The sequence below is a fragment of the Dermacentor variabilis genome, chromosome 7 (assembly GCF_050947875.1).
Source record: "Dermacentor variabilis isolate Ectoservices chromosome 7, ASM5094787v1, whole genome shotgun sequence".
NCBI classification, from domain to species: domain Eukaryota; kingdom Metazoa; phylum Arthropoda; class Arachnida; order Ixodida; family Ixodidae; genus Dermacentor; species Dermacentor variabilis.
Genome location: NC_134574.1, coordinates 71,555,364 through 71,581,238, shown reverse-complemented (window position 1 = coordinate 71,581,238; position 25,875 = coordinate 71,555,364). Strand labels below are relative to the sequence as shown.

The 25,875-nt window shown below is 47.0% G+C and overlaps 1 protein-coding gene across 1 annotated transcript in view; it reads left to right on the top strand.

Moving 5' to 3' along the window:
• LOC142587522 (uncharacterized) overlaps window positions 1–25,875 on the top strand; it is a 106,311-nt gene that overhangs the window by 990 nt on the left and 79,446 nt on the right. The window contains exon 2 of the mRNA XM_075698597.1: window positions 6,216–6,467. Coding sequence (XP_075554712.1) covers window positions 6,392–6,467 — 76 coding nt within the window. The 5' untranslated portion in view covers window positions 6,216–6,391. The remainder of the gene's footprint in view (window positions 1–6,215; window positions 6,468–25,875) is intronic.

The following is a 25,875-nucleotide window of genomic DNA, read 5'->3' as shown; positions in this document are numbered from 1 at the left end:
GTGAATGTGGACAGAAAACTGAAGCTGTCTTAGAAGTTGTATATTATTGCAACAGCTGTGTTCAGTAAGGAGACCTGAAAATGTCAATTTAAAGGAAGGAATGCTTGAGTATAGGTAATGGTTTCTTCTGTTCCTTCGACACAAGAGGGGGTGTATGTAGGACTATCGCTCTTCGACATTCAAGACAGTGCACAGGTGGGAAGTCTTGTCCCCGGTGGTAGCGGCTAGGTTCACTGGTGACTTCAGGAAAGAAGCAGGCGCTGATGCGTAAGTGAGGTCAAGAACTTTTCATTAAAAAGTTGCAAGGTGAATCAAAGTGGGATAAAAAAAGAAAGAAAAACAATTCAAGCAATCTAGGTGGCATGAAATGGCAGTGCCTAAGGGGCAAGTATTCACATATTCTGAGCAGTCACCCATCAGTACGACGGATGCATCAGTCAGCGATCATGCATTCATGACAAAAAACAGGTACGGTTGGCAAGATAAAAGCTTGTAAGCAGCATGCATTTGCAGAATATGGGTACAAAAAATTGTGAAATTGAGGCACATAATGTAATTGGATGCAGGTACAGTGTTTGTCAAAAGTGGACAGGCTGCTCCGTGCCTTCACTGTATACATCACTTAACTCTGTGGTGCGGCTCCCATGGTGCTCCTGGCACCCCTGATGTTTGGGTGGCGAGTACCAGAATGCTTTTCATTCCACAAGCAATTGGAACTTGCTGCATACCTCAGGAAGGCTGTAATTTGCCTGCTGGTCGCAAGCAACAGAGCCTGTATAAGTTTGACAAAGGGTGCATTATGCTGCTGGAATGAAATGCGAACAGCGGAGGGCATGGCTTTTGGCACATGCTGCACCATCTAACCACACCCGCAGTAATTTGCTGCACATGTGCATTTAAATCTATCAGAATTTCGATACCATCCTTGCCGAATGCTTCAAGCCTCTGCTTTCCTGCAGTGCTCATTGGTGGATGTGAGTGGACAGAAATTTTCATGCCTCTCACTCAACAGATTGTATTGGGACAAGCTTTGTGACAATAACGATTAAAACACGAACGCACACCACCAACATCATGGCCAGAGCAACACGCAACCACCTTAACGGATTATCTGACAGGCAGGACAGTGTTGATTGTTGGGGAGTGAAATATTTTTTCTCGCCGAAAAATATCATCATCATAAGCCTTGTTAGCCCACTGCAGGGCAAAGGCCTCTCCCATACTTCTCCAACTACCCTGGTCTTGTGCTAATTGTGGCCATGTTGTCCCTGCAAACTTCTTAATCTCATCTGCCCACGTAACTTTCTGCTGCCCCCTGCTACACTTCCCTTCTCTTGGAGTCCAGTCCGTAACCATTAATGACCATCAGTTATCTTCCCTTCTCATAACATGCCCTGCCCATGCCCATTTCTTTTTCTTGATTTCAACTAAAATGTCATTAAGTCGCCTGTGTTCCCTCACCCAATCTTCTCTCTTATCCCTTAACGTTGCACCCAGCATTCTTCTTTCCGTAACTCATTGCGTCGTCCTCAATGTAAGTAGAACCCTTTTCGTAAGCCTCCAGGTTTCTGTCCCGCAGGTGAGTACTGGCAAGACACAGCTGTTATACACTTTTCTCTTGAGGTATAATGGCAACCTGCTGTTCATGACTGAGAATGCCTGCCAAACACATCCCAGACCATTCTTGTTCGTCTGATTATTTCATTCTCATGATACAGATCCGTGGTCACTATCTGCCTTAAGTAGATCTATTCTCTTACCACTTCCAGTGCCTTGCTACCTATTGTAAACTGCTGTTCTCTTCCGAGCTGTTAAACATTAGTTTTCGGCAGAGTAATTTTTAGACTAACCCTTCTGCTTTGCCTGCCCAGGTCAGTGAACATGCATTGCAGTTAGTCCCCTGAGTTACTAAGCAAGGCAATATCATCAGCGTATCGCAAGTTACTAAGGTATTCTCCATTCTTCCCATCCTCAATTCTTCCCAATCCAGGTCTCTGAATACCTTCTGTAAACATGCTGTGAATAGCATTGGAGAGATCGTATCTCCCTGTCTGACGCCCTTCTTTATTGGGATTTTGCTGTTTTCTTTATGGAGGACTACGGTGGCTATGGAGCCGCTATAGATATGTTTCAGTATTTTTACATACGGCTTGTCTACACGCTGATTCCGTAATGCTTGCATGACTGCTGAGGTTTCGACTGAATCAAATGCTTTCTTGTAATCAATGAAAGCTATATGTAAGGGTTGGTGATATTCCGCACATTTCTCTATCACCTGTTTGATAGTGTGAATATGGTATATTGTTGAGTAACCTTTACGAAATCCTGCCTGGTCCTTTGGTTGACAGAAGTCTAAGGTGCTCCTGATTCTATTTGCGATTATCTCATTAAATACTTTGTAGGCAATGGACAGTAAGCTGATCGGTCTATAATTTTTCAAGTCTTTGGTGTCCCCTTTCTTGTGGATTAGGATTATGTTGGCGTTCTTCCAAGAGTCCGGTACGCTCGAAGTCATGAGGCATTGCGTATACAGGGTGGCCAGTTTTTCTGGAACAATCTGCCCACCAACCTTCAACAAATCTGCTGTTACCTGATCCTCCCCAGATGCCTTCCCCCTTTGCATAGCTCCCAAAGCTTTCTTTACTTCTTCCGGTGGTACTTGTTGGATGTCAAATTCCTCTAGGCTATTCCCTCTTCCATTATCGTCGTGGGTGCTTATGGTACTGTATAAATCTCTATAGAACTCCTCAGCCACTTGAACTATCTCATCTATATTAGTAATGATATTGCCGGCTTTGTCTCGTAACACATACATCTGATTCTTGCCTATTCCTAGTTTCTTCTTCACTGCTTTTAGACTTCCTCCGTTCCTGAGAGCATGCTCGATTCTATCCATGTTATACTTTCTTATGTCAGCGATCTTACACTCATTGATTAACTTGGAAAGTTCTGCCAGTTCTATTCTAGCTGTAGGGTTAGAGGCTTTCATACATTGGCGTTTCTTAATCAGATCTTTCGTCTCCTGCGATAGCTTACCGGTATCCTCTCTAACAAAGTTACCACCTACTTCTATTGCACACTCCTTAATGATGCCCATAAGATTGTCGTTCATTGCTTCAACACTAAGGTCCCCATCCTGAGTTAAAGCTGAATACCTTTTCTGTAGCTTGATCCGGAATTCCACTATTTTCCCTCTTACTGCTAACTCATTGATCGGCTTCTTATGTACCAGTTTCTTCCATTCCCTCTTCAAGTATAGCGCAATTCAATATCTTACCATCCTATGGTCACTACCGCAAAATACGCTTGTGACTAATGTACATGGCATCAAAGTATACCAGAAAAATTTTCTTCCTCACTCTCTGGCAGGTCTTCTAGATATGAAGACTGTGTGAGCAGCGCTAATATATTCCCCTGGCTCAAAAAATGTAGACATGCCTGTTTTGATACTGAAACGAAGAAAACATTCCTCCTAATATCGCCACAGGAATTCAAGTGTAGATAAAAAGCAACTCTTATTTCAGGAAGCTCAACGTCAGAACACCGTACAACATACAAGCATAAATGAGATCTGCCACGCAGACTACATATCTTAAAGAACCAAGAAAAATTACTGCATAAACTCACGTAATGAATGCACCTCCATCTATCCTCTTGAAAGTCGGTAGTTTTGTTTTGCCCCACATAATAATCTCGCCCCAACTTTAGTCCCATGCAGTCGTGCGATCGAACTGTTGTGCTATAGATTTTTGGGGTGACTGAAAACTTTTACTCTTGCACACGTGTTTAGAGAAAGTGCACTTAATCTCAGTGCCCATCAGTGTGTCAGCACAGCCCAAGTAGTGGTTAAAGGTTTGATGTTTGGTGTTGGAGCAATTGATGGCAAAGCCATGAGACCAGGGAACACTGGCGACAACCATGCATTGAGGACAGGCTGAGCATAATAGTGGTTGCTCATGACCTGGAAGAAAAATTGACCGCAATAATGCTCGGCATGTTCTTACCACATGGTTGTCCTACCTGCTGTTGGGATCCTGGTCTGGGGTTTGTGGCTTGGTTTGTGCACCACGCAGCGGGTCAATCGCCTATGCCACTGGAGCACCTAAAACATCATAGCGGGCTTGTGCTATACAGGGGCTTCACACTAAGCTGATTAAGCAGACCCATGCAGTTGTCTAGTCTCTATCACGGAGCCTTGCCTGTTAGTGAGATGAAGATCGGGAGGTAGAAGCAAACGCATTGGTTTATTTGACATATTTACGACTCCCAAATGGCTCCATGTATATAGGAGCACACTCCATGTCTAATAACACCACATATTTAAGTACACTGGCGCAGCACCTAATATCCACTTTTTGAGCTGTTGTTTTCCCTAGGTCATTAGATGGGGGAATTCAATTGCTCAGTCATGGCCAATTGGATGGGTTGAAGTGCGCAGAGCACTCCAACCATGATGTCACACTAACTTGCTGGACTATGCCCCTGATGTCACACTATCACCCCCACGTATGATGCAGTGACAAGGCAGTAGGGAATTGGGTGTCAACGCTGTTGCCACGCCAGTCGCCGACGTTGGCGCCTTGCATCAGTTAGGCAAGACATTGTTTATATTCATAAAAATTTACATCATTGGAAAGATGAAACTTTGCTCTATTTTTCTACGTAATCGCCCTCTTTTTCTATGCATTTTTGTAGATGGTGCTCCAATTTCTGTATCCCACTGTCATAGAACTGTGCCGCCAACGCATTGAGGAAGCGTTTCACCTCTTTGACTTCATCATCGCTCCGGAAGCGTTGGCCACTCAAATGTTCCCTTAGCTTGGGGAACAAGTGATAATCACTAGGCATGATGTCTGGACTGTACGGTGGGTGGGGCATGACAGTTCACCAAAAGTTTGTCAAATGTTCCTGGGTTTGACAGGAGATGTGAGGTCGGGCATTCTCATGAAGCAGCATTACACCGGCTTCCAGTCGTCCTTGCCACAGGTTCTGAATAGCTTGCCTGAGTTTTCTTAGTGTTGCACAATAACTCTCTGAGTTGATTGTTCTCTCACATTCCATGAAATCAATCAGCAGTATCCCCTTACGATCCCAAAAAACACTGGCCATGACTTTGCCAGCAGAAGGAACTTGTCTGAACTCTTCTGCAGCTGGCGAGTCTGGGTGACGCCACTGTTTGTGTTTTTGTTTCGTTTCAGGAAACACCCATGTTTCGTCTGCCATAACAACGGAGTCCAACAATCCTTTCTTATCTTCTTGACACTTTTGAAGAAACTGGCGAGCACAGTCAAGGCATTTCTCCTTGTGGTCTGATGTCAATAGCCGCGGAACCCATGGAGCACAACATTTGCGATACCCCAATTTTTCAGTAGAAGCTCTTTCCACCGTACAGTAAGAACTCCCAAGAATCTGAGCATAGTGGCAGGGCTTGCGATATGTCGGTCGCTGCGTGTCGCACTTTCAACAAGTTCACGTATGGTGATCCTCCTGTTTTGAAGCACTTCACGTTAAACCATCTCGATAACTGCCTCCGAAACTGACGGCCTTCCACTCCGTTCATCATGGACTTCCTTCCAACCGGCGCTAAACTCCCTTCACCACTTTTGAACGTGTTGAATGGACATACACTTGTTGCCATACACCTCTGTTGACTGACGAATATCCACGGGTGTAGTCCCTCTGGTGCGCATTAAACTAATTACGGAACCAATCTCACACTTGGCGGGATCAGCAATGGGAACCTCCATATTGGATGGCTGCTCAGCCGAGAATGGCGGCACAGGGAAGCGTGGCCAAGGTGAATTGAGAGTGGAGGAACAGCCATGCGCAGCAGTGTTGCCAGATTTCGCTTCGCACCTTCCCATGTGGCTGGAGCTCTTTGGGAACCTTATTTCTGGATCAACCCTCATACTTGGCTGTCGCTGTGAGGAAACCCAAGTTGTTGACAACTTGCTTAGAATAGTTTTGTGAAACAAAGTGTGATTGCACGAGATGGATGTTCGATAAATTATTTTTGTAATCCTGTATGTTGAGGAGGGGCGCCACCACTCCTGCGTCAATCATGAGGTTGATCACTGCATTATTTACTTGAATCGGCACCCGAATCAGTGTCAGGGCATTGATGCCCCCTCCGATGTTGAGAACAGTGACCGTATTTGTCATGGTACTTTCGTGCGCTTCGACCTCCGTGACATTTTGTCTTGACGTGCTCTCAGGTGATCGGGATATCAGATGAAAGTGTCCCGGCCAGTACTGTTATGAACCACACCAGAAAAACTGCGGGCCGGGTCGACAATGCAGGGTGAGAGGAGGCACACAGTTGCCTGCTACCCTAATGCGGAGGCTCACCCCCTAGCTGTCCGCCATCTTCACTTTGGCCTGGTCAGAGAGGATGGCCAGTCTGCCGTCTGCCATCTTGACACTGACCTGGCCAGGGAGAAAGGACTCCATCTTCTACATCATGTCAGGTAAGACTCTCGCTTCGTCTGCCATCTTGCAGGTCTTGCCGATGTGGGACCACGTCCACTTCTAGGCTGATGAGCTGCTGCAAAAATTACAGTTGTCTATCTTCTTTTGTGATTTTTGATAGTGAAATTAGGACCCAGCTGAACAAATCTGCGCCTCAGCTGCGACGAAGCCATTCCACAAGGAATTTGGTTGTCTGCCATGACATCCACGGCTGTGCTGAAGTTATACAGTCGAACCAGTTATATTGAACTTGCGAAAAAAAAAGACGCCTGTCAGTTCCATATAGGGCATAATTTGATATAAGCCTGCTAAGGATTGGTCATCATAAAAGTACATACAATTTATAAAATCACATTATTGATGAAACTAGCTTAGTTTTGCATGAAATAGTTCCGTATCTTCTTCTGCTTGAACAATTTCACTGCCCGTGACAGCGCGCACTTCTTCACATTTTCTAGAATCGGAGCAACAGAGGCGGCAATCTTCCACATTCGTGCAGAAGCACCAGAGTAGTGCGAGTGCACCAATCACCTTGAAGGATGTGGGCAAAGGATCTTCATTGCTTTCCTCATTGTGCCCGCTTCACTTGTGCTCGGTATGATGTCAGCAGTGTGGTCTTCCCGTGGTTGCGACATTATCATCCGCACTCACATTCACAAACTTTTGTGGAATTTTATATATGACACGTGTCGTGCAAGGCACGTGCAAATTTTTATGCTTGATTTCACAGGAGGCTGAGCCCGTGCTTCCTCTTTCCACCATGGTGCACAACTTTGAAAGTTTACAAGGTGCTGAAAGGACAGCATCAACCCCATATTTACCAGAAATCTTTTTAAGATTGTGGGAAACCTTATGTATGTAGGGAAGTTATTGGTTTTTACATGGCTTTTCGGGTGCACTTGTGGCTCTGATCTACAGTAAACCCTCGTTAACTTGAAGTTGTAAAATCCGGGAAAAATTTCGAGATAAGCAGAGTTTCGAGTTAAGCAAAATGCCGAAAATTTCAGTGACCGGGTCACTGAAAGCCAGTGACAACCAGCACTGCTAACAAACGCTCCACAGCACGAGGGGAGCTTTTGCAATAAACGCAAATTCCCAGGAAAAACTGAATTTTATTGTTTTGGAAAGAACTGGGTGATGCTTGCCTGCTTGGCGTTGGCATTCGGCGCGAGAAAAGCGTCCTCGAGCTGCTGAACGCACCGCATGAGCCGTTGTTCGCCGCCGCTGCATTCAACTTTGTTGCGGAGCAAACGTAGCAAGTTCCTTGTTTCTGCAGTTGTCGGCACTTCTCTAGGTGGTTCTTCGTCAGCGTGATCACCGTCGTTCACTGCCATTTCAACAATGTTGGCGTCGGACAACATTCCGGTAACGGGCACGCCTGACTTGTAGAGCGCGTACTCTTCAAAAGTGATTTCGCCGTCCTCGGCATCGCTGGCGCAGCCGGCAGCTTTGCGGACTTCGTCGCAAAGTTCATCGCAATTACTGAACTCGTCAGTGTCTGGCTCAAGCGATTTCTCGGCACGCGAAAATCCTGCGTGCGCGAAACAATTGGCAATCGTCAATGGACGTACTTGTCGCCAGGCTTCAGCGATCAGGTGGACTGCACCCAGCAAATCTATTTCGTACTTCTTACCACTGTCGTAAGAGCACAAAATGCGGTGCAGGAGACTCTTCCTGTTAAACTTGCGAGCCACCTCAATGACTCCTTGGTCCATAGGCTGGAGCACGGACGTCATATTAGCCGGCAGGAACTCCAGCATGACCGCCTCCAAGTTGTTGATTTTTCCGTGGCCGGGGCAGTTGTCCACAACGAACAACACTTTCCGGCCGTCCCTTGCCATTTTGCGGTCAAGAGCACGTACATACTCTTCAAACAGCGCTGCAGTCATCCAGGCCGTTTTATTGGCGCGGTAAGTTGCATCTCTCGGGAGCCGTGCATTTTGGAAGCACCTTGGATTGAGCGACTTACCGATAACAAGCAGCGGCAGTTTTTCATCGCCGGTGGAGTTGGCTCCGAAAAGTATCGTCACTCGGTCTTTGCGCTGCTTAGCGCCTGAGCACACTTCTCCCTTCGGCGTGTATGTGCGGCTAGGCAGCATCTTATAGAACAGTGCTGCTTCGTCGAGGTTGAAAATGTCCTTGTCCGCGTAAGCCTTTTGCAGCTCAGCGAGGCGGTGGTTGCGCCAGGTGTCTGCAGCCCCTTCATCAACAGTGCCGCTTTCGCCGTGGATAGGCTTCGAGGCTACGTTATTTCTTTTTTTAAATCGTTCAAACCAGCCATTGCTGCAACTGAAGTCTGTGTGGCCCATCTGCAACGCCAGAGCGTCTGCCTTCTCCATCATCATTTGGGTTGTCACGGGAAGGTTGGCTGCCCTGACATTCAGGAGCCACAGCATGAGTGCTGCTTCGACGTCCGGGAATTTCGAGGCCTGAATCCGCTTCCGCTCGCTGGAAAAACTTTGCTCGAAGCCATCGAAGACCTTCTGCCGATTTTTTAAAACTGTCGATAGCGTCGACAAGGGGATGCCGAATTCTTTGCCGATGCTCGTTTTGGATCTTCTCGCTTTCTCCACTTCCTTGATTAACGCGACTTTTTTCTCCAGCGTCAGAGACTTACACTGCTTGGGGCGGGACATCGTCATCGTCCGTTGACCACACACCACACACACAACAACAACAACAAAAAAAAAGATCGCAGTCAACGCGTCGTGTGCACAGCGCGACGAAACAAAGAACAGAATCGCACGTGCACAATAACGTTCGCACGTGCGAAATGCGGTGGCGCAACTACCCGATAAAACCCATGAGCCCCCGTGCGCAAGCGGCGCACACCACGTGACTGCTTCCAAGGTTACTTGACGTGGTTGACGGAAAACGGCTGCATCCGCGGGAATTTTGTATTCGCCCTTAGATCGTGACTGCGTTCGGCACTTTAGTAGGAACCAAGTGCTCGCTCGGAGCCTTTATCACCTTTTGGTAACGGCCTTTGCCTTCAGCCGTCCCGGTCGAAATATCGAGATATCCGTATTACGCCCGAAAAATGCTTCGAGATAAATGGGTGCGAATACATAACGCCTATGGGTGGGGAAGGCGCGGCGTGGAAAACTTTCGACTTAACCGATATTTCGAGATATGCGAGTTCGTGTTAACGAGGGTTTACTGTATGTTGTCACGTAGTGGTGACGGCAGTCACAGGAGCTATGAAGACGGACAAAAGTTCTTCAACAGAAAACTGTTTATTGGGCTGACTTGCGCCCACAATGGACTGAATCACTCGGCGGCGGCGAAGCGACCAGCGTGCTCGGCAGTCGTCAGAACAGAATACCCGCCGCTGTCGTTCGCGCTCAATTTAAAGCTGATAGCGAGCTTTCTAGATAAAGCGTGCAAAGTTACTAAAACATTCTGGAACAACCTAGAATCAGCTCTTTCTGGATGCTATCAATCGAGATGAATCTGGGCGCGTCTTGCATCACAAACAAAGTGATAAAGCGGCGTGGCGGCAGAGTTGAAGAATGAACAAACACTGCAAAGATTCACGGCAATACTCCCCTCTTAAAGAGGCATCGACCCGATGCATGAAAACAAATAATGCGACAAGCAACAAATAAAACGAATCGTACGAAAATAATCACAGAGTGGGAAAATGCAGCGTCCTTTAGCGCGCATAATAGGGCTTCAGGCGGACGACATGAACAACAACTGGTCGTACGCGGCGTCTCTGGGATGCAGTCATGGTGTCAGGGATGACTTCATAATCCAATTCACCTAGCCGACGAAGCACCTTGTACGGGCCGAAATAGCGGTGCGAAAGGTTTTCACTCAATCCACGGCGGCGAATGGGCGTCCAAACCTAGACTTGGTCTCTTGGCTTGTATTACGCGTTGTGTCTTCGTAGGTTGTAGCATCTGGTGCAGGTCCGCTGCTGGTTTTTGATTCATAGTTGGGAAGCCTTCGAGCTTCTTCTGTGCGTTGAAGGTAGGCGGCGACGGCGACGTTCTCGTCTTCTCTAACATTGGGCAGCATGGCGTCTAGCGTGGTCGTGGCCTCCCTTCCATGGACGAGCCTAAAAGGCGTCATCTGGGTGGTCTCCTGCACTGCATTGTTGTAGGCAAAGATGACGAATGGCAGGATGACGTCCCAGGTTTTGTGTTCGGCATCGACATACATGGCGAGCATATCGGCGATGGTTTTGTTCAGGCGCTCGGTCAGTCCGTTGGTCTGCGGATGGTTTGCAGTTGTCCTCCGGTGGCTTGTTTGGCTGTAACACAGGATGGCTTGCATTAGTTCCGCCGTGAATGCTGTTCCTCTGTCCGTGATGAGTACATCGGGGCCGCCGTGTCGCAGAAGAATGCACTCCACGAAAAATTTGGCGACTTCTGCTGCTGTTCCGTTCGGTAGGGCTTTTGCCTCGACGTAGCAGGTTACGTAGTCGGTCGCTACGATGATCCACTTATTTCCAGACGTTAACTTTGGGAAAGGGCCAAGCAAGTCCATGCCGATCTGCTGAAAGGGTCTTGCGGGGGGTTCAATGGGGTTCAGGAATCCTGCTGGTCAGGTGGGAGGGGTCTTTCGTCGCTGACTATCTCGGCAGGTTTTCACATAATGTGCAACATTGGCAGACAGGCGGGGCCAGTAATACTTGTCTTGAATGTGGCGGAGAGTGCGAGTAAACCCGAGATGTCCCGCTGTCGGCTCGTCGTTGGAAGCCTGTAGAACTTCTTCGTGGAGACAAGCAAGTACAAGGAGGTAGGCTGTTTTGTTCGCTGCGAAGTTCTTCTTCATGAGGACATCATTCTGTACACAGAAGGAAGAAAGTCCTCGCTTGAATGAGGCAGGGGGTGAAGAAACGTTGCCTTCCAAGTACTCGAGGCGTTTTAGGTCGGGTCGAGCACATTGAGTAAGCACGTCGAGTGTCGACTCCTCGAACCCAGGGGTAGCCATTTCGCGCGTCGGCACCTCGGACTGTGTGAATAAGTGCATCGAGGGTCAACTCGTTGAACCCGTGGCTAGGCATTTCGCGCATCGGCACCTTTGACTGTGCGGCTAGGTACTTCGTGCATTGGCACCTCGAACTGCGCGACTAAGCACATTGTGCATCGGCTCCTTGTATCTTTGGCTAGGCATTTCGCGCGTCGGCACCTCGGACTGTGTGAATAAGCGCATCGAGGGTCGACTCGTCGAACCCGTGGCTAGGCATTTCGTGCGTCGGCACCTTCGACTGTGCTGCTAGGTACTTCGCTTCGCGCGTTGGCACCTCGAACTGCGCGACTAAGCACATTGCACGTCGGCTCCTTGTATCTGCGGTTAGGCATTTGGCACATCGGCACCTCAGACCCGCAACCAAACATATTGTGTGTTCACTCTATTATATTGTCACGATAGCTCGTAACAATATCTATCATACCACCCCTTACAGAGAACCTCATCATGAGCTCTGTTCACTAGGCCCCTTGGGCTGGCACAGACACCTGGCTGCAGAAGTGATCGAGGCATCATATAAAAGTAAAATTCTGGAAAGCACCTAGCAGCTGCATATCTATCACTGGCTCTCTGATCCTAAGTTCTACAACCATTGTCAAGTAAAGATGACTTGGGAGGCTGCTGACACTCAGAGCCTTCATTCAGTAACATGGTCAATTCCACACAAAAAAAAAGCCTCACTGATTGTATTGGAGATTGCTATCAATCGGGCAGCCTGCGGGTACAGGCTGCCTGAATGTACACTGGAACTATATTTATGCCCACACACAGTTCTGCACGTCACTTGGCTTGAAACCGAGGCACCATGCTCTTTGTAGAGCAGCAGCAGGAAAGAATGCCCTATGAAAAGATAAAAAATGGGGGGGGGGGGGGGGGGGAGAAGCGCACCAGACCAGAGGCCACATGTGCAAGAAGCCCCACATCACAAAACACCCCAAAAACTACAAATTTAGTGCCTTTTAGAGAACTGAAGAGACGGTGAAACTTTTAGAGCCGTTTTCTCAGAACTGTTTTTCTGTCTTTCTGCTCACTTTCTGGAGCTCATTTCTTTGATACCATTTAACATATCTTGACTCCGTTTTTTTGTCACATTCCTTGGGCTGCAGTGCAGGTCGTGACATTCTCGCTTTCTTAACTTGGCCCTTTGTAAGTTTATGATATGGCTATTCGTCTACCCTGAAAGTGTGCTTGATGTGAAGGTAACATAAAATATGGCACTCCAAAAAATTTGTGTTGCGAAAAAGAAATGCAAGAATATTGCGACCTTCAGTACACATATAGCCATGCAGTCAATACTTAACAAGCCTTCTATCACATTTTTTAATTTCTCCAGGCGCTCCAGAAAGTAGGAGGGAGAAAAATTCTGTTCAATAAAATTGAATAAAATGTTCTCAAGATGTTGCTCTGAAACATTTATGGAAGCATCAGGGAGACATTCTAAACATTTGTGCCAGTTTTCATCAAAATGCATGAAGAAATAAGGAAGTTTATTTTCAAAGCCGCGTTCCCCCTTAAATGGCACGTTTGCCTTCGTTAGTTGGGTCAGGGGCTCGGCGATGCGCGAAAAGTTTTTCACATCATCATCATCATCATCATCATCATCATCATCATCATCATCATCAGCTTGGTTAAGCCCACTGCAGGGCAAAGGCCTCTCCCATACTTCTCCAACTACCCCGGTCATGTACTAATTGTGGCCATGTTGTCCCTGCAAACTTCTTAATCTCATCCGCCCACCTAACTTTCTGCCGCCCTCTGCTACGCTTCCCTTCCCTTGGAATCCACTCCGTAACTCTCAATGACCATCGGTTATCTTCCCTCCTCATTACGTGTCCTGCGTCGTGGGTGTCCTGCCCATGCCCATTTCTTTTTCTTGATTTCAACTAAGATATCATTAACTCGCGTTTGTACCCTTACCCAATCTGCTCTTTTCTTATCCCTTAACGTTACACCTATCATTCTTCTTTCCATAGCTCGTTGCGTCGTCCTCAATTTAAGTAGAACCCTTTTCGTAAGCCTCCAGGTTTCCGCCCCGTACGTGAGTACTGGTAAGACACAGCTGTTATAAACTTTTCTCTTGAGGGATAATGGCAACCTGCTGTTCATGATCTGAGAATGCCTGCCGAATGCACCCCAGCCCATTCTTATTCTTCTGATTATTTCAGTCTCATGATCCGGATCCGCAGTCACTACCTGTCCTAAGTAGATGTATTCCCTTACCACTTTCAATGCCTCACTACCTTTCGTAAACTGCTGTTCTCTTCCGAGACTGTTAAACATTACTTTAGTTTTCTGCAGATTAATTTTTAGACCCACCCTTCGGCTTTGCCTCTCCAGGTCAGTCAGCATGCATTGCAGTTGGTCCCCTGAGTTACTAAGCAAGGCAATATCATCAGCGAATCGCAAGTTACAGTGGAATCTCGTTGATACGATTCTCACGGGCACCGAAAATAAAAACGTATTATCCAAAAATCGTATTATCCAAAACGGACTCCAAAAGATCGCGAATAATACATACTTGGCACAGAACTTGCTTTTATTAAAGCACTTTAAAATAATCCGTCACTTTGCGCTGCACTTTTTGCTTTTCGAGGTCCTGCAGCAAGCTTTTCTGGAACTCGTAAAAACGAGTAGCAGTTTCCTCGCTGAGCTCCGCAGACGCGACAAAGCCACGAAGCCCGTCCAAAGCTTCGAGAGCACCGTCAGTATTTAATGGCCGACGATCGCTGCTGCAATCTCCGGCGTCTTGGTTGTCATCGTCGTCGCTCTCCTCTTCAGCGGTAACATCTGCAATGATGTCTTGGACGGTGCGCAATTCACATGTCGCCAGTTGGTCGTCCCCCGATACAAACTCTTCCGGAGACGCGTAGACATTGAGGTCACCCCAGTCCAGGATGTCAATCTCTGCGCCGTCATCTCCATTTTCCTCAGTATCGCCAGGTGCACAAAAAAAGCCACACTTCTTGAAGCAGTTGGCGATGGTGTCAGGTTTGACGCGATCCCATGACATCGCCATAAAATGGATGGCATCAAGAAGATCCACCTTCAAGCTGGCATCTTTCCGGTCAATCTTGGCCAAAAAGCGTCTGATCAACAAGCTCCTAAAGTGAAATTTCATGTTTCTAATGATAAGTGGCTGGTGCAGTTGGGCGGCAGGAAAATTACTTTTACGTTTTGCAGCCACGAAGTATCGACAGGGTGCGTGGCACAATTGTCGAGAACCAGAAGAATTCTACGGTTCGCGGCACGCATCCGGGCATCCAGAAATGTGAGGAACTCTGTGAAAAGGGCTCCGGTCATCCATGCCTTCTTATTCGCTTTATAAATGACAGGAAGGCGTGGGTTACGCGAAAAGCAGCGTGGCTTCCAGTATTTGCCAATGACAGTAGGCTTGAGCTTCTCGGTTCCATCAGCATTGCAGCACAACAATACGGTGACTCTTTCTTTGCTTTTTTTTCCGCCTTGACACGTCTCACCTTTTATGCTGAGACTTTTCTCGGGCTGAAGATTGATGAACAACCCAGCTTCATCTGCGTTGAACACGTCCCTTGGCTGGTACTGAGCAATCACCGCCGGCAGAGTCTAAAGCCAGTTGGAGACCTGATCTTGGTCGGCAGACTTCCCTTCGCCGGAAACGGTTTTATACGACAGGCCATGCCGTGTTTTAAAACGATGGAGCCACCTGCCCGAAGCTTTAAAATCTTCGATGCCCAACGAGAGTGCTATCTCATCAGCTCTCTCGCGAACAACTGTCCCGTCCACGTTCACGCCCGCCGCCCTTACTTCCCTGAACCATGCCAGAAGAACCTCTTCCATCTTGCCATGCTGGGCGCCCCTTGTTTGCTTCACGCCGGCGCCGAAGACTTGAATGTTCTTCTGAATTTCTTCTCGCTTGCCGACGATCGTGTTCAGCGTGGAGACAGGCAAACAAAGTTCGCGTGCCAGGTCGACACGTTTCTTCTGCGGATTTTGGTCGACTTTTGCTAGGACGTCGAGTTTTTCTTTCAGCGATAACGCTTTACGCTTTCTAGACATGGTGAAGCGCACGGGTGAAACGCGGCACCAAAACAGAAGAAACGATAAGGGCGAAGTGCAAGCTGAACGCTCGAAACACCAAAATGGCAACGAGAAATGGCAAGCACAAAGCCAACAAAGCCTACAGCATCGTCAATGCATGCGCCAATCACTGCTTCTTGGTCACGTGATTTTACCGTGAGTACTATGTCTTAGGATAGATGGCGCTAAAAACCTTCGGTGCGTTTGGTGTGCGAGCTTGCGAAAATTGCTCCCAGAGGCCGCCACACTGCTGCAGGCGCTGTGCAGAAGCACGGCCGGACTCTAGCCGAGCCGAGCCAGGCCAAGCCTCGAGCATACAAAGCGCGCGTCGCCGCGTCTTTAGTCCGCCGGGCCTGTCGTTTCGCTCGATGTTAATTTCAGTAGCTCTGCCCACCCGCTTCAAAGGACTGGCTCTGATGTTGTCATCATACAGAAGACGTTTCCGGGATCGTATTATCCAAACTGATGTGGAAATACGATCGTATTAGCCGTACAAAAATGCATTTACCTCTATAGGGCATCGGCCGGGAACGAAAAAAAAACGTATTATGCCGAAAAACGTATTTAGCCGAATCGTATCAACGAGATTTCACTGTACTAAGGTATTCTCCATTAACATTTATCCCCAATTCTTCCCAATTCAGGTCTCTGAATACCTCCTGTAAACACGCAGTGAATAGCATTGGAGAGATCGTATCTCCCTGCCCGACGCCTTTCTTTATTGGAATTTTGTTGCTTTCTTTATGGAGGACTACGGTGGCTGTGGAGCCGCTATAGATATCTTTCAGTATTTTTACATACCGTCTACACCCTGATTCCGCAATGCCTCCATGACTGCTGAGGTTTCGACTGAATCAAACGCTTTCTCGTAATCAATGAAAGCTATATATAAGGGTTGGTTATATTCCGCTCATTTTTCTATCACCTGATTGATAGTGTGAATATGGTCTATTTTTGAGTAGCCTTTACGGAATCCTGCCTGGTCCTTTGGTTGAGAGAAGTCTAAGGTGTTCCTGATTCTATTTGCAATTACCTTAGTAAATACTTTGTAGGCAACGGACAGTAAACTGATCGGTCTATAATTTTTCAAGTCTTTGGCGTCCCCTTTCTTATGGATTAGGATTATGTTAGCGTTTTTCCAAAATTCCGGTACACTCGAAGTCATGAGGCACTGCGTATACAGGGTGGCCAGTTTCTCTAGAACAACCTGCCCACCATCCTTCAACAAATCTGCTGTTACCTGATCCTACCCAGCTGCCTTTCCCCTTTGCATAGCTCCCAAGGCTTTGTTTACTTCTTCAGGCGTTACCTGTGGGATTTTGAATTCCTCTGGACTATTCACTCTTCCATTATCGTCGTGGGTGCCACTGATACTGTATAAATCTCTATAGAACTCCTCAGCCACTTGAACTATCTCATCCATATTAGTAATGATATTGCCGACTTTGTCTCTTAACGCATACATCTGATTCTTGCCAATTCCCAATTTCTTCTTCACTGCTTTTAGGCTTCCTCCGTTCCTGAGAGCATGTTCAATTCGGTCCAAATTATACTTCCTTATGTCAACTGTCTTACGCTTGTTGATTAACTTAAACATTTCTGCCAGTTCTATTCTAGCTGTAGGGTTAGAGGCTTTCATACATTGGCGTTTCTTGATCAGATCTTTCGTCTCCTGCGATAGCTTACTGGTATCCTGTCTAACGGAGTTACCACCGACTTCTATTGCACACTCCTTAATGATGCCCACAAGGTTGTCGTTCATTGCTTCAACGCTAAGGTCCTCTTCCTGAGTTAAAGCCGAATACCTGTTGTGTAGCTTGATCTAGAATTCCTCTATTTTCCCTCTTACTGCTAACTCATTTATCGGCTTCTTATGTACCAGTTTCTTCCGTTCCCTCCTCAGGTCTAGGCTAATTCGAGTTCTTACCATCCTATGGTCACTGCAGCGCACCTTGCTGAGCACGTCCACATCTTGTATGATGCCAGGGTTAGCGCAGAGTATGAAGTCTATTTCATTTCTAGTCTCGCTGTTCGGGCTCGTCCACTTCCACTTTCGGCTATCCCGCTTCCGGAAGAAGGTATTCATTACCCGCATATTATTCTGTTCCGCAAACTCTACTAATAACTCTCCCCTGCTATTCCTGGTGCCTATGCCATATTCCCCCACTGCTTTGTCTCCAGCCTGCTTCTTGCCTACCTTGGCCTTGAAGTCGCCCATCAGTATAGCGTATTTTGTTTTGACTTTACCCATCGCCGATTCCACGTCTTCGTAGAAGCTTTCAACTTCCTGGTCATCATGACTGGATGTAGGGGCGTAGACCTGTACAACCTTCATTTTGTACCTCTTATTAAGTTTCACAACAAGACCTGCCACCCTTTCGTTAATGCTATAGAATTCCTGTATGTTACCAGCTATATTCCTATTAATCAGGAATCCGACTCCTAGTTCTCGTCTCTCCGCTAAGCCCCGGTAGCACAGGACGTGCCCGCTTTTTAGCACTGTATACGCTTCTTTTGGCCTCCTAACTTCACTGAGCCCTATTATATCCCATTTACTGCCCTCTAATTCCTCCAATAGCACTGCTAGACTCACCTCACTAGATAACGTTCTAGCGTTAAACGTTGCCAGGTTCATATTCCTATGGCGGCCTGTCCGGAGCCAGGGATTCTTAGCACCCTCTGCTGCGTCGCAGGTCTGACCGTCGCCGTGGTCAGTTGCTTCACAGCTTCTGGGGACTGAGGGCCAGGGTTTGATTGTTGTGTTCATATAGGAGGTTGTGGCCAAGTACTGCACCAGGGGGGCCAATCCTGCTCTGGTGAGGGAGTGCATTACCGGTTCTGGTCACCGGGATCAGGCCACACTCCAAGCCTTCTTATGCAATTTTATCAACACGCGGATTTTTCTTTTTTTTAAATTACCGACAAATCGTCGGTAATATGCACACAGTCCGAGGAATCTGCGTGCAGCTTTCTTATCGGCCGGCGGTGGAAACTTCTCAATAGCAGCTGTTTTCTGCAGGTCTGGGTGTACTCCCTCCTTGCTAACGATGTGGCCTAGAAACAGCAGCTCTTCATAAGCAAAGTGGCAGTTCTGGGCTTTGAAGGTTAGGCCAGACAACTTGATGGCGTCTAGTACTGTGCGAAGTCTTTTGAGGTGCTCTTAAAAGTTCGAGGCGAAGACGACGTCATCTAAATATACCAGACAAATTTGCCACTTTAGGCCTGCCAGCACTGTATCCATTACCTGCTGAAACATCGCTGGTGCGGAGCAGAGACCAAATGGCATCACCTTGAACTGAAAGAGCCCATCCGGAGGGATGAATGCTGTCTTTTCGTGATCTCTTTCATCGACCTCAATCTGCCAGTAGCCGCTCTTCAGGTCCATCGATGACTTATATTTGGCATTGCAGAGCCGGTCCAGTGTGTTGTCAGTAAAGGGGAGGGAACGCCCGTCGAAGCCGCTTCCGTGGCTTTGACGGGCGTTCCTGCGAGCTGTTCCGCGCAACTTTTGGCGCCACGGACTGCCGTGTATGACATGTTAAAGTAACCTCCATAGCACCGGAATGGGAATGTTTTCTGGAAGCACTGCACTCTGGAGTCTGGAGTACCTTGCGAGTGTGGAAGGTCTTGAAGCAGACGGGCATGTGAAGTGCCACTCCACATTTCTCGCACTCCCACCGGCTCTCGCTCTTCTTCCCCTGAGCTTTACAGACATGACATTGCCTGTATGGACTTTGTTTGATTGCGTTCGGTGAGATTTGGCGAGGGAAGTGAGCCCACTCACAGGCTTCTAGCCGCATCGGTGAAGCACCAATAGGCAATTTGCCTCGTTGCCGGTATCCCGGTAGCACAGCCTCTTTGATCAACTGTTCTGCCAGGTCGACTTTCCAGTCCGTGTAGCTCACTCGCTTTCCTGTAATTTTGCGCAATAGGATGTAGCTGTTATAAACAGCGATATCCATGATGTAAAAAAATATCTTCTTGCATCCTTTTGCGTACCTTCACATTATAGGAAAGGAAGCGAGCTGTTGATCTTCTCGATCCACACCTCCCATTCCACGGTTGTAGTCCTGCACAATCTGTGGCTTCACAACAGGCAGGCCACTCTGGCAATTTTTCTTGCCGGTGTCAGTCAGACTGGCTGTGTTGTGACACATAGAGAGCATATTCACAGGCTTCTTGTCCTGCCATGTCAAAGCCATGATGCCTTGCGAGAAGAAGGCCTTGCACTCGCCTTTCTTTAGCTTCATCTTTTTTAGCTCCTTGGGCATGTTCTTACGGTGCACCCTAACAGTACCCACAGCGTTTGATCCTGCTTGGTTTATGTGAAAAAAAAGGAGTGGTGAACAATACCGATTGTCCACGTAGATTGTGTGACCGTCCGCGAAACGATCACGGACAAGGTTGATGGCGACGGCCTCGCTACACAACATTCCAATGGTAGCGGTAGTTTGCTCACATTCTCCTGTATAGACAGAGAAGTTCAGGCAGTAGCCACTAGTAGATTCAGACAGCTTGTAGAACTTTACCCCAAAACGGGCTCGTTTGAGGGTTTGAATTGCACGTATGTGAGATGACCACGAAATTTCATCAAACTCTCATCCACAGCGAGACCTTCTTCTGGAGAGTACGCACTACCTATAGACTTGATGATATAGTCCAATACGGGTTGTAGCTTCCCCAGCTTGTCATCAGATGCTGCAGGGTTGCTGTCACAGATGTAGATATCGGGAGAGCGCCCAGAAACGTTGCCTGGACATCACCGTCGCAAAAAATGGTGTGCAGATCACACTTCTTTGTGACCAATATGCCTGGATGCTGCTCTTTCGTACCTGGCTCATTAGCACACACAGCGCAAAATAAACTTTCGTCTCTCCTGGTGTCGTTTCATGCCATGTGGGGTCCGGCTTAGAAGCCTGTTTCTGCCTTGCATAAGCATTGCTGTGCCTTGCAATCATGTCCCAAAAATCGTCTCCAAGGAGAGCGTTGAACAAACCCAAAGCACTAAGACTCTCACCTACTTTGAGCTGGATCGCTCACTTTACTCCAGGATTTCTGGTAAAAGACAGTTTCAAGACATTTTCTGAACGGTCTTTTTCCTCCCACTGCCAATCTTAATTTTTTGGCTTCTTGGAAGGTGGTGGGGAGGAGAGTGGAGTGCCTTCAGATACACACAGATCGCTTTCACAACCACTGCTGTTCTCACCGTCACTCTCATCATCGCCACTTTCTTGGTCCGAGGTAGCTTCTGGATCGTCACCACAGTCACTTTCATCATCACTTTGGAACACCAGCTCGAGAATTTCCTCATATGTGAGAGCTGTTTTCCTTCGCGACGCCATGCTCGATTCTCGAGACTCAGCGAACGACTCAACAGAAAAAGAGGAAACGCCAACCTCTTTTTTTTTTTTTTCGAACAAAGCTCAATAGTAGTGGACAACTATGTCCATCTGGCGTTAAAAAAATGAAACAACCCAACAACAGTGTAGAGGGAAGCGCCATCTATTGGGGCCTTTTAAAAACGCATTTCTTCCCGAGGGCGGCGGATCGCTGGCTTCGGAAGCGAATGAGTTAAAAGGTTTCTGGACTTCTTATTCAGTATCAGCAAAGAAGTGATTGCTTGGCCTAGGACAAATATCAAAGCCCGCTTTCTTGCTAAAAGCAACGGTAAAGGCCCAAGAAACACTATAAAGTGTGTTGACGTCTGTCACATTGAAATCCCCCACCAAAAAGAGTCCCCTGCATCCTGCCCTAATGGGAAAAAATTCCCTTCAGTCGTTCTGCAAAGTATCTGATTCACGCAGCCCTTTCAACATTTTCGTTGGCTATCCTGGCTGCGCACATGATGCGAGCATGCTTAAAGAAAGCTCCATCTATGGTGAAGCTGGGACTAGGAGTGCTAACGACTACTTGCTGGGGGATGCAGTGTCTCGCATGGCTGATGCCTCCATATAGGGACTATAGGGCGATGTTTGAGCATTACAAGCAGAATTTCAATAAGCTACACAGCCAACTGTGTGTGGCAATTGAGCATGCATTTGGCATTTTGAAACAGCATTTCAGGAGACTGTACCTGGTAGATGCAGATTCAATTCACCAGTGTTGTCTTATAGTACTTGGAGCATGTGCGCTACATAACCTGTGTAGCAGTAACATTGACATGTTATGTGACTATGGGGACCCCTCAGGGAGGACAACATCAAAAATGACAATGATGGCGCCATCACAAGTACTGCAGCTGTTAAGCATATGTGCGAGCTTAGATGCAAGAATATTGCGAAAACGCAGTGCTGAAAGTTTACTGCTGCAGTCTCCACTTTTCTCATAAATATGAACTTTGCTTTCTGGCTTGTTCTGCCCACTATAATTTTGTTTTGAATGCTTTGCACTGTTCCCAGCCTTGTACAGCGAAACCTCGTTTAACCTTAGTTGGCCAGAGCTCAGAAAAGGTACGTACTAAATGGTAGTACTGCTTAACCGAAATAGCGTGAGAGAGTGCAATGAAAGGGCAAGAAACGTACACTATTTATTCTATTCGGGCGACAAAAGTCTGTGATCTTTGTTTGATGCCGTGGCGGCCTAGCAGCGACAACAGCCGCCTCAAACTCACTTAAGCCGCGAGCCAGCTTTTCCACCAGCCCCCTCTTCTCAGCAAACACCCGCATGAGGCTGACATAATGTGCAGCTTCTGCCACTGTCTGGCCTGGATCGCCCGTGTTGTCGCTGTCGTCCTCACCATTGTCGTTACGTGACACTTTGGCAACAGAGGAAACTATAGCTTCGTCGGACATATCCGGAGAAGTCTGAACTTTGCTGTCGATGTCCCTGAAGTCGGTGAAGGAAATTTTATTTTATTTATTTCACGATACTGCAGGCCAATGTGGCCCAAGCAGGAGTGGAATTACAATGAAATGGAAAAAGAACAGCACAGAAATAATTTACAACATTCGCACGACAATATAATACATCGGTTTCACTAGGACGGTATTTATCACACACACATGTAAAAAGAACAGCACATAAATAATTTACAGCAGTACTTGCACCAGAAATAATAACAGTTTGGCTAGGTTGATATTTAAGACAACAAGTGTAGTTCAAGGGCTTCGTCAAAATTTTCAGCCTCACAAGCAAACTCGGGTAGACAGTTCCAATCCGAAAGTGTGCGCGGGAAAAAAACTCTGCTTAAAAGCCTCTGTTTTGGCAAAAATTGGTTGTAAGGAGTGTTTGTGATTGTTACATGTTGGTCTTCTTGCTAGGGACTTTAAATATGAGGGTACAGGTATATTTATTTTTCCAGACAAAATATGATGCAAGAATTTTAGTCAACTGATTTTTCTACGTGCAGCTAGTGTGGGAATGTTATGCGCAATCATGAGCTTAGTTGGAGAATCCGGCCTTTTATATTTATTAAATATAAATCTGATTGCTTTCCTTTGCAGGCGTTCTAAGCAATGTATATCTTTTTTTGTGTGGGGATCCCATACAACAAATACATACTCCAATATAGGTCTGACGAGGGCATTGTATACTTGAAGCTTAACATTCACCATTGCCTTTGTAAGCTTCCTTTTTAAAAAACAGTTTGCGAAAAGCTGTTGCGCAAATTGCAGAGATGTGCGCCCCCCATGTCATGTCACTAGAAAGAGTTATCCCTAAATACTTATATTGAGTTACTGCTTGAATGTTAGAGCCATGGATAGTGTAAGTGAATATGCTAGGATTCGTTTTCCGCGTTAAATTTAATAATGCTGTTTTGTTAACGTTTAATTCCATGTTCCATTCTGCGCACCAGCATTCAATGTGGCTGAGAGTTTGCTGTAATAGCTTATGATCTTCATGGCAGGTTATTTCTTTAAATACAATGCAATCGTCCACAAAAAGTTGACACTGACACTGAAATACACAAATAGACACTGAATCAGGGATTACTTGCACTAAATCATTTACATATATAAGAAATAATAATGGCCCCAAAACACTCCCCTGGGGAACACCGGATGTAACGCTGAGCATCCTAGATACACTAGATTTGATTTCAACAAACTGCTTTCTATTAGTTAAATATGCCTCAACCCATTTGATAAGATATAGCGGCAATCCTAGGTTATTTAATTTTAGAAATAATTTACAGTGCGGAACCTTATCAAATACTTTAGAAAAATCCAACAGAAGTATATCAATTTGCCCAGAGCGATCTAGAGCTGCTAAAACGTCGTGAATAGTTGTTACCAGTTGTGTCGTCGTGGACATTCCGTTCCGAAAGCCGTGTTGGCAAATGCCTTGTGTTGGCAAATGCCTTGTGTAACACCGTGCCGCACCAGCACTTCAGTGAGCAGTGTTTCGCAAGCTTGGTCGACAGCATCAGAAGTCTGGTCGACGGCATCGCTAGCATCCTCTGCGTCACCCGCACACACCGTGAAGCCAGCGCGCTTGAAGCAGTTCTGCACAGTCGCTGATTCAACATGGCGCCACGAGTATTCGAGCAGGTGGATTGCGCCCAGCAGGTCAATTGAAAAAACCTTGCCACACTCAAAGGCCAGAAGAATTCTGCGCAGCAGATTCTTTTTGTAGAGCTGTTTCACAGCCCGAATGACACCTCGGTCCAAGGGTTGTGCAATCGCTGTAGTGTTAGGAGGCAGAAACACCAATTTTACAGCCGCAAGATTATCAAGCGCGACATGCGCCGACGCATTGTCCAAGATAACAACAACTTTTCTGTTTTTCGCTGCAAAACGGCGGTCAATGAGGCGCATGTACTCTTAAAAATGTTTCGAAGTCATCCGCACTTTCGTATTGCTGCGGTAGACAACTCCGGAAGGCAGTCAGGTGCCTTTAAAACATCTCGGCTTGGCCGACTTCCCAACCACTAGAAGTGGAAGCTTTTCAGTTGCCGACATCTTCACACCGAACGCAACCAAAATCCTGTCCTTGGCATGCTTGCCGCCGGTGCATGTTTCACCTTTAAACGCAAGCGTCCTGTTTGGCAGCAGCTTGAATAGGGCCAACTCATCTATATTGAAGATATCGTCGGGCACATAGTCGGTCAGGATGCGCCTAAGCTGACCATTTTGCAATTGTTCTGCCCCATCCACGTCGCCAGCGGCACCTTCTCCTGAAACGATTCTTGTGTTTACGCCGCGCCTCGCCTTAAACTTTGCCAGCCAGCCATTGCTGCATACGAAGTCATCGTGGTTCATCTGCGAAGCGAAAACCAGGGCCTTCTCCACAAGTAGGGGTCCACTAACAGGCAAGCTTTTCGACTGCGCTGCTTTTATCCAGTTCACCAGCGCCTCCTCCACGTCAGGAAAAGTCGAACCTCGTATGAGACATCTTTTCGCCGTCGCAGCAGCACTGCCGAACAATTTTTCCTTTGCATTCCAGATGCCACACAACATAGCTGAAGGTAAATCCCTTTCGCGTAGCAGCACCGACTTCTTCATGCCACGTTCGATGGCACGAACGATGTCCATTTTTTTCTTGCAAGCTAAACATGTGGTGTTTTTGTCCGAGCTTGCACGACGAGAGTCCTAGCTTGCACGATGTCGCAACGCTTTTCGTTGGAAATAAAGATAGCTCTCTGGCACGGCACCGAAGCAATGTTGATGTGGCTTCTGAGATGGATAGATGGATGAATGCTTCACCCTTCCAAGTGCCCTCTGTGTTTACGCTTGGAGTCCGTTCGGATCTCTGAGGCTTGTTGTTCTGCCAAGCAGCCCGACGGGGACGATGTACCGCCGTGATCGCGCGACAAAAAGTGAAAACACTACTTTTTAACCGATACGTACGTAACAAGCTGGTACGGTTTATGCGGATACAAAATGCATTATGTTCAATGGCCACTGAGTCAAGGATTTCACTTTACTACTTTTAAAACGGAAGTACTGTTTAAGTAGGTACGGCTTAACAAGGTTTTACTGTACCTTCTGTTTTGTGTCTGGGTTGAATAAATGGCAGAAAATATGATTTGATGAAAACAAGGTTTCATAGGCACTCACAAAGCACTCCAGAAGGGCCATTTACTCTGCATGCTGAGTTGCACTATTGCTTTAAATTTCGTCCAGTTTTGGAAGTAACTCCAGTAAGGGCAAGTCCTTTGGATTGTGCAGCTCCACCTGTGTGTTTCCTGCACTCCTAGTTTGACTGGCTGCCGCTTCTGCGGCCTGCAGTTCCCTGAAGCAAATGTATTGTTCATTAGTAGAAATTTGCACTTCTTTAGAGAGAGGCTTGCCTGATGGCATGCCTAGCATATTGCTGAAGATTGGTATGATGAAAAGTGAAATGTGCACAGTGCATAGCGGATAACACAACGATCAATTCACTAAAACATCTCAGTGAGATCAGTGTCTGGTGCCTTCATCGGTACGAGAC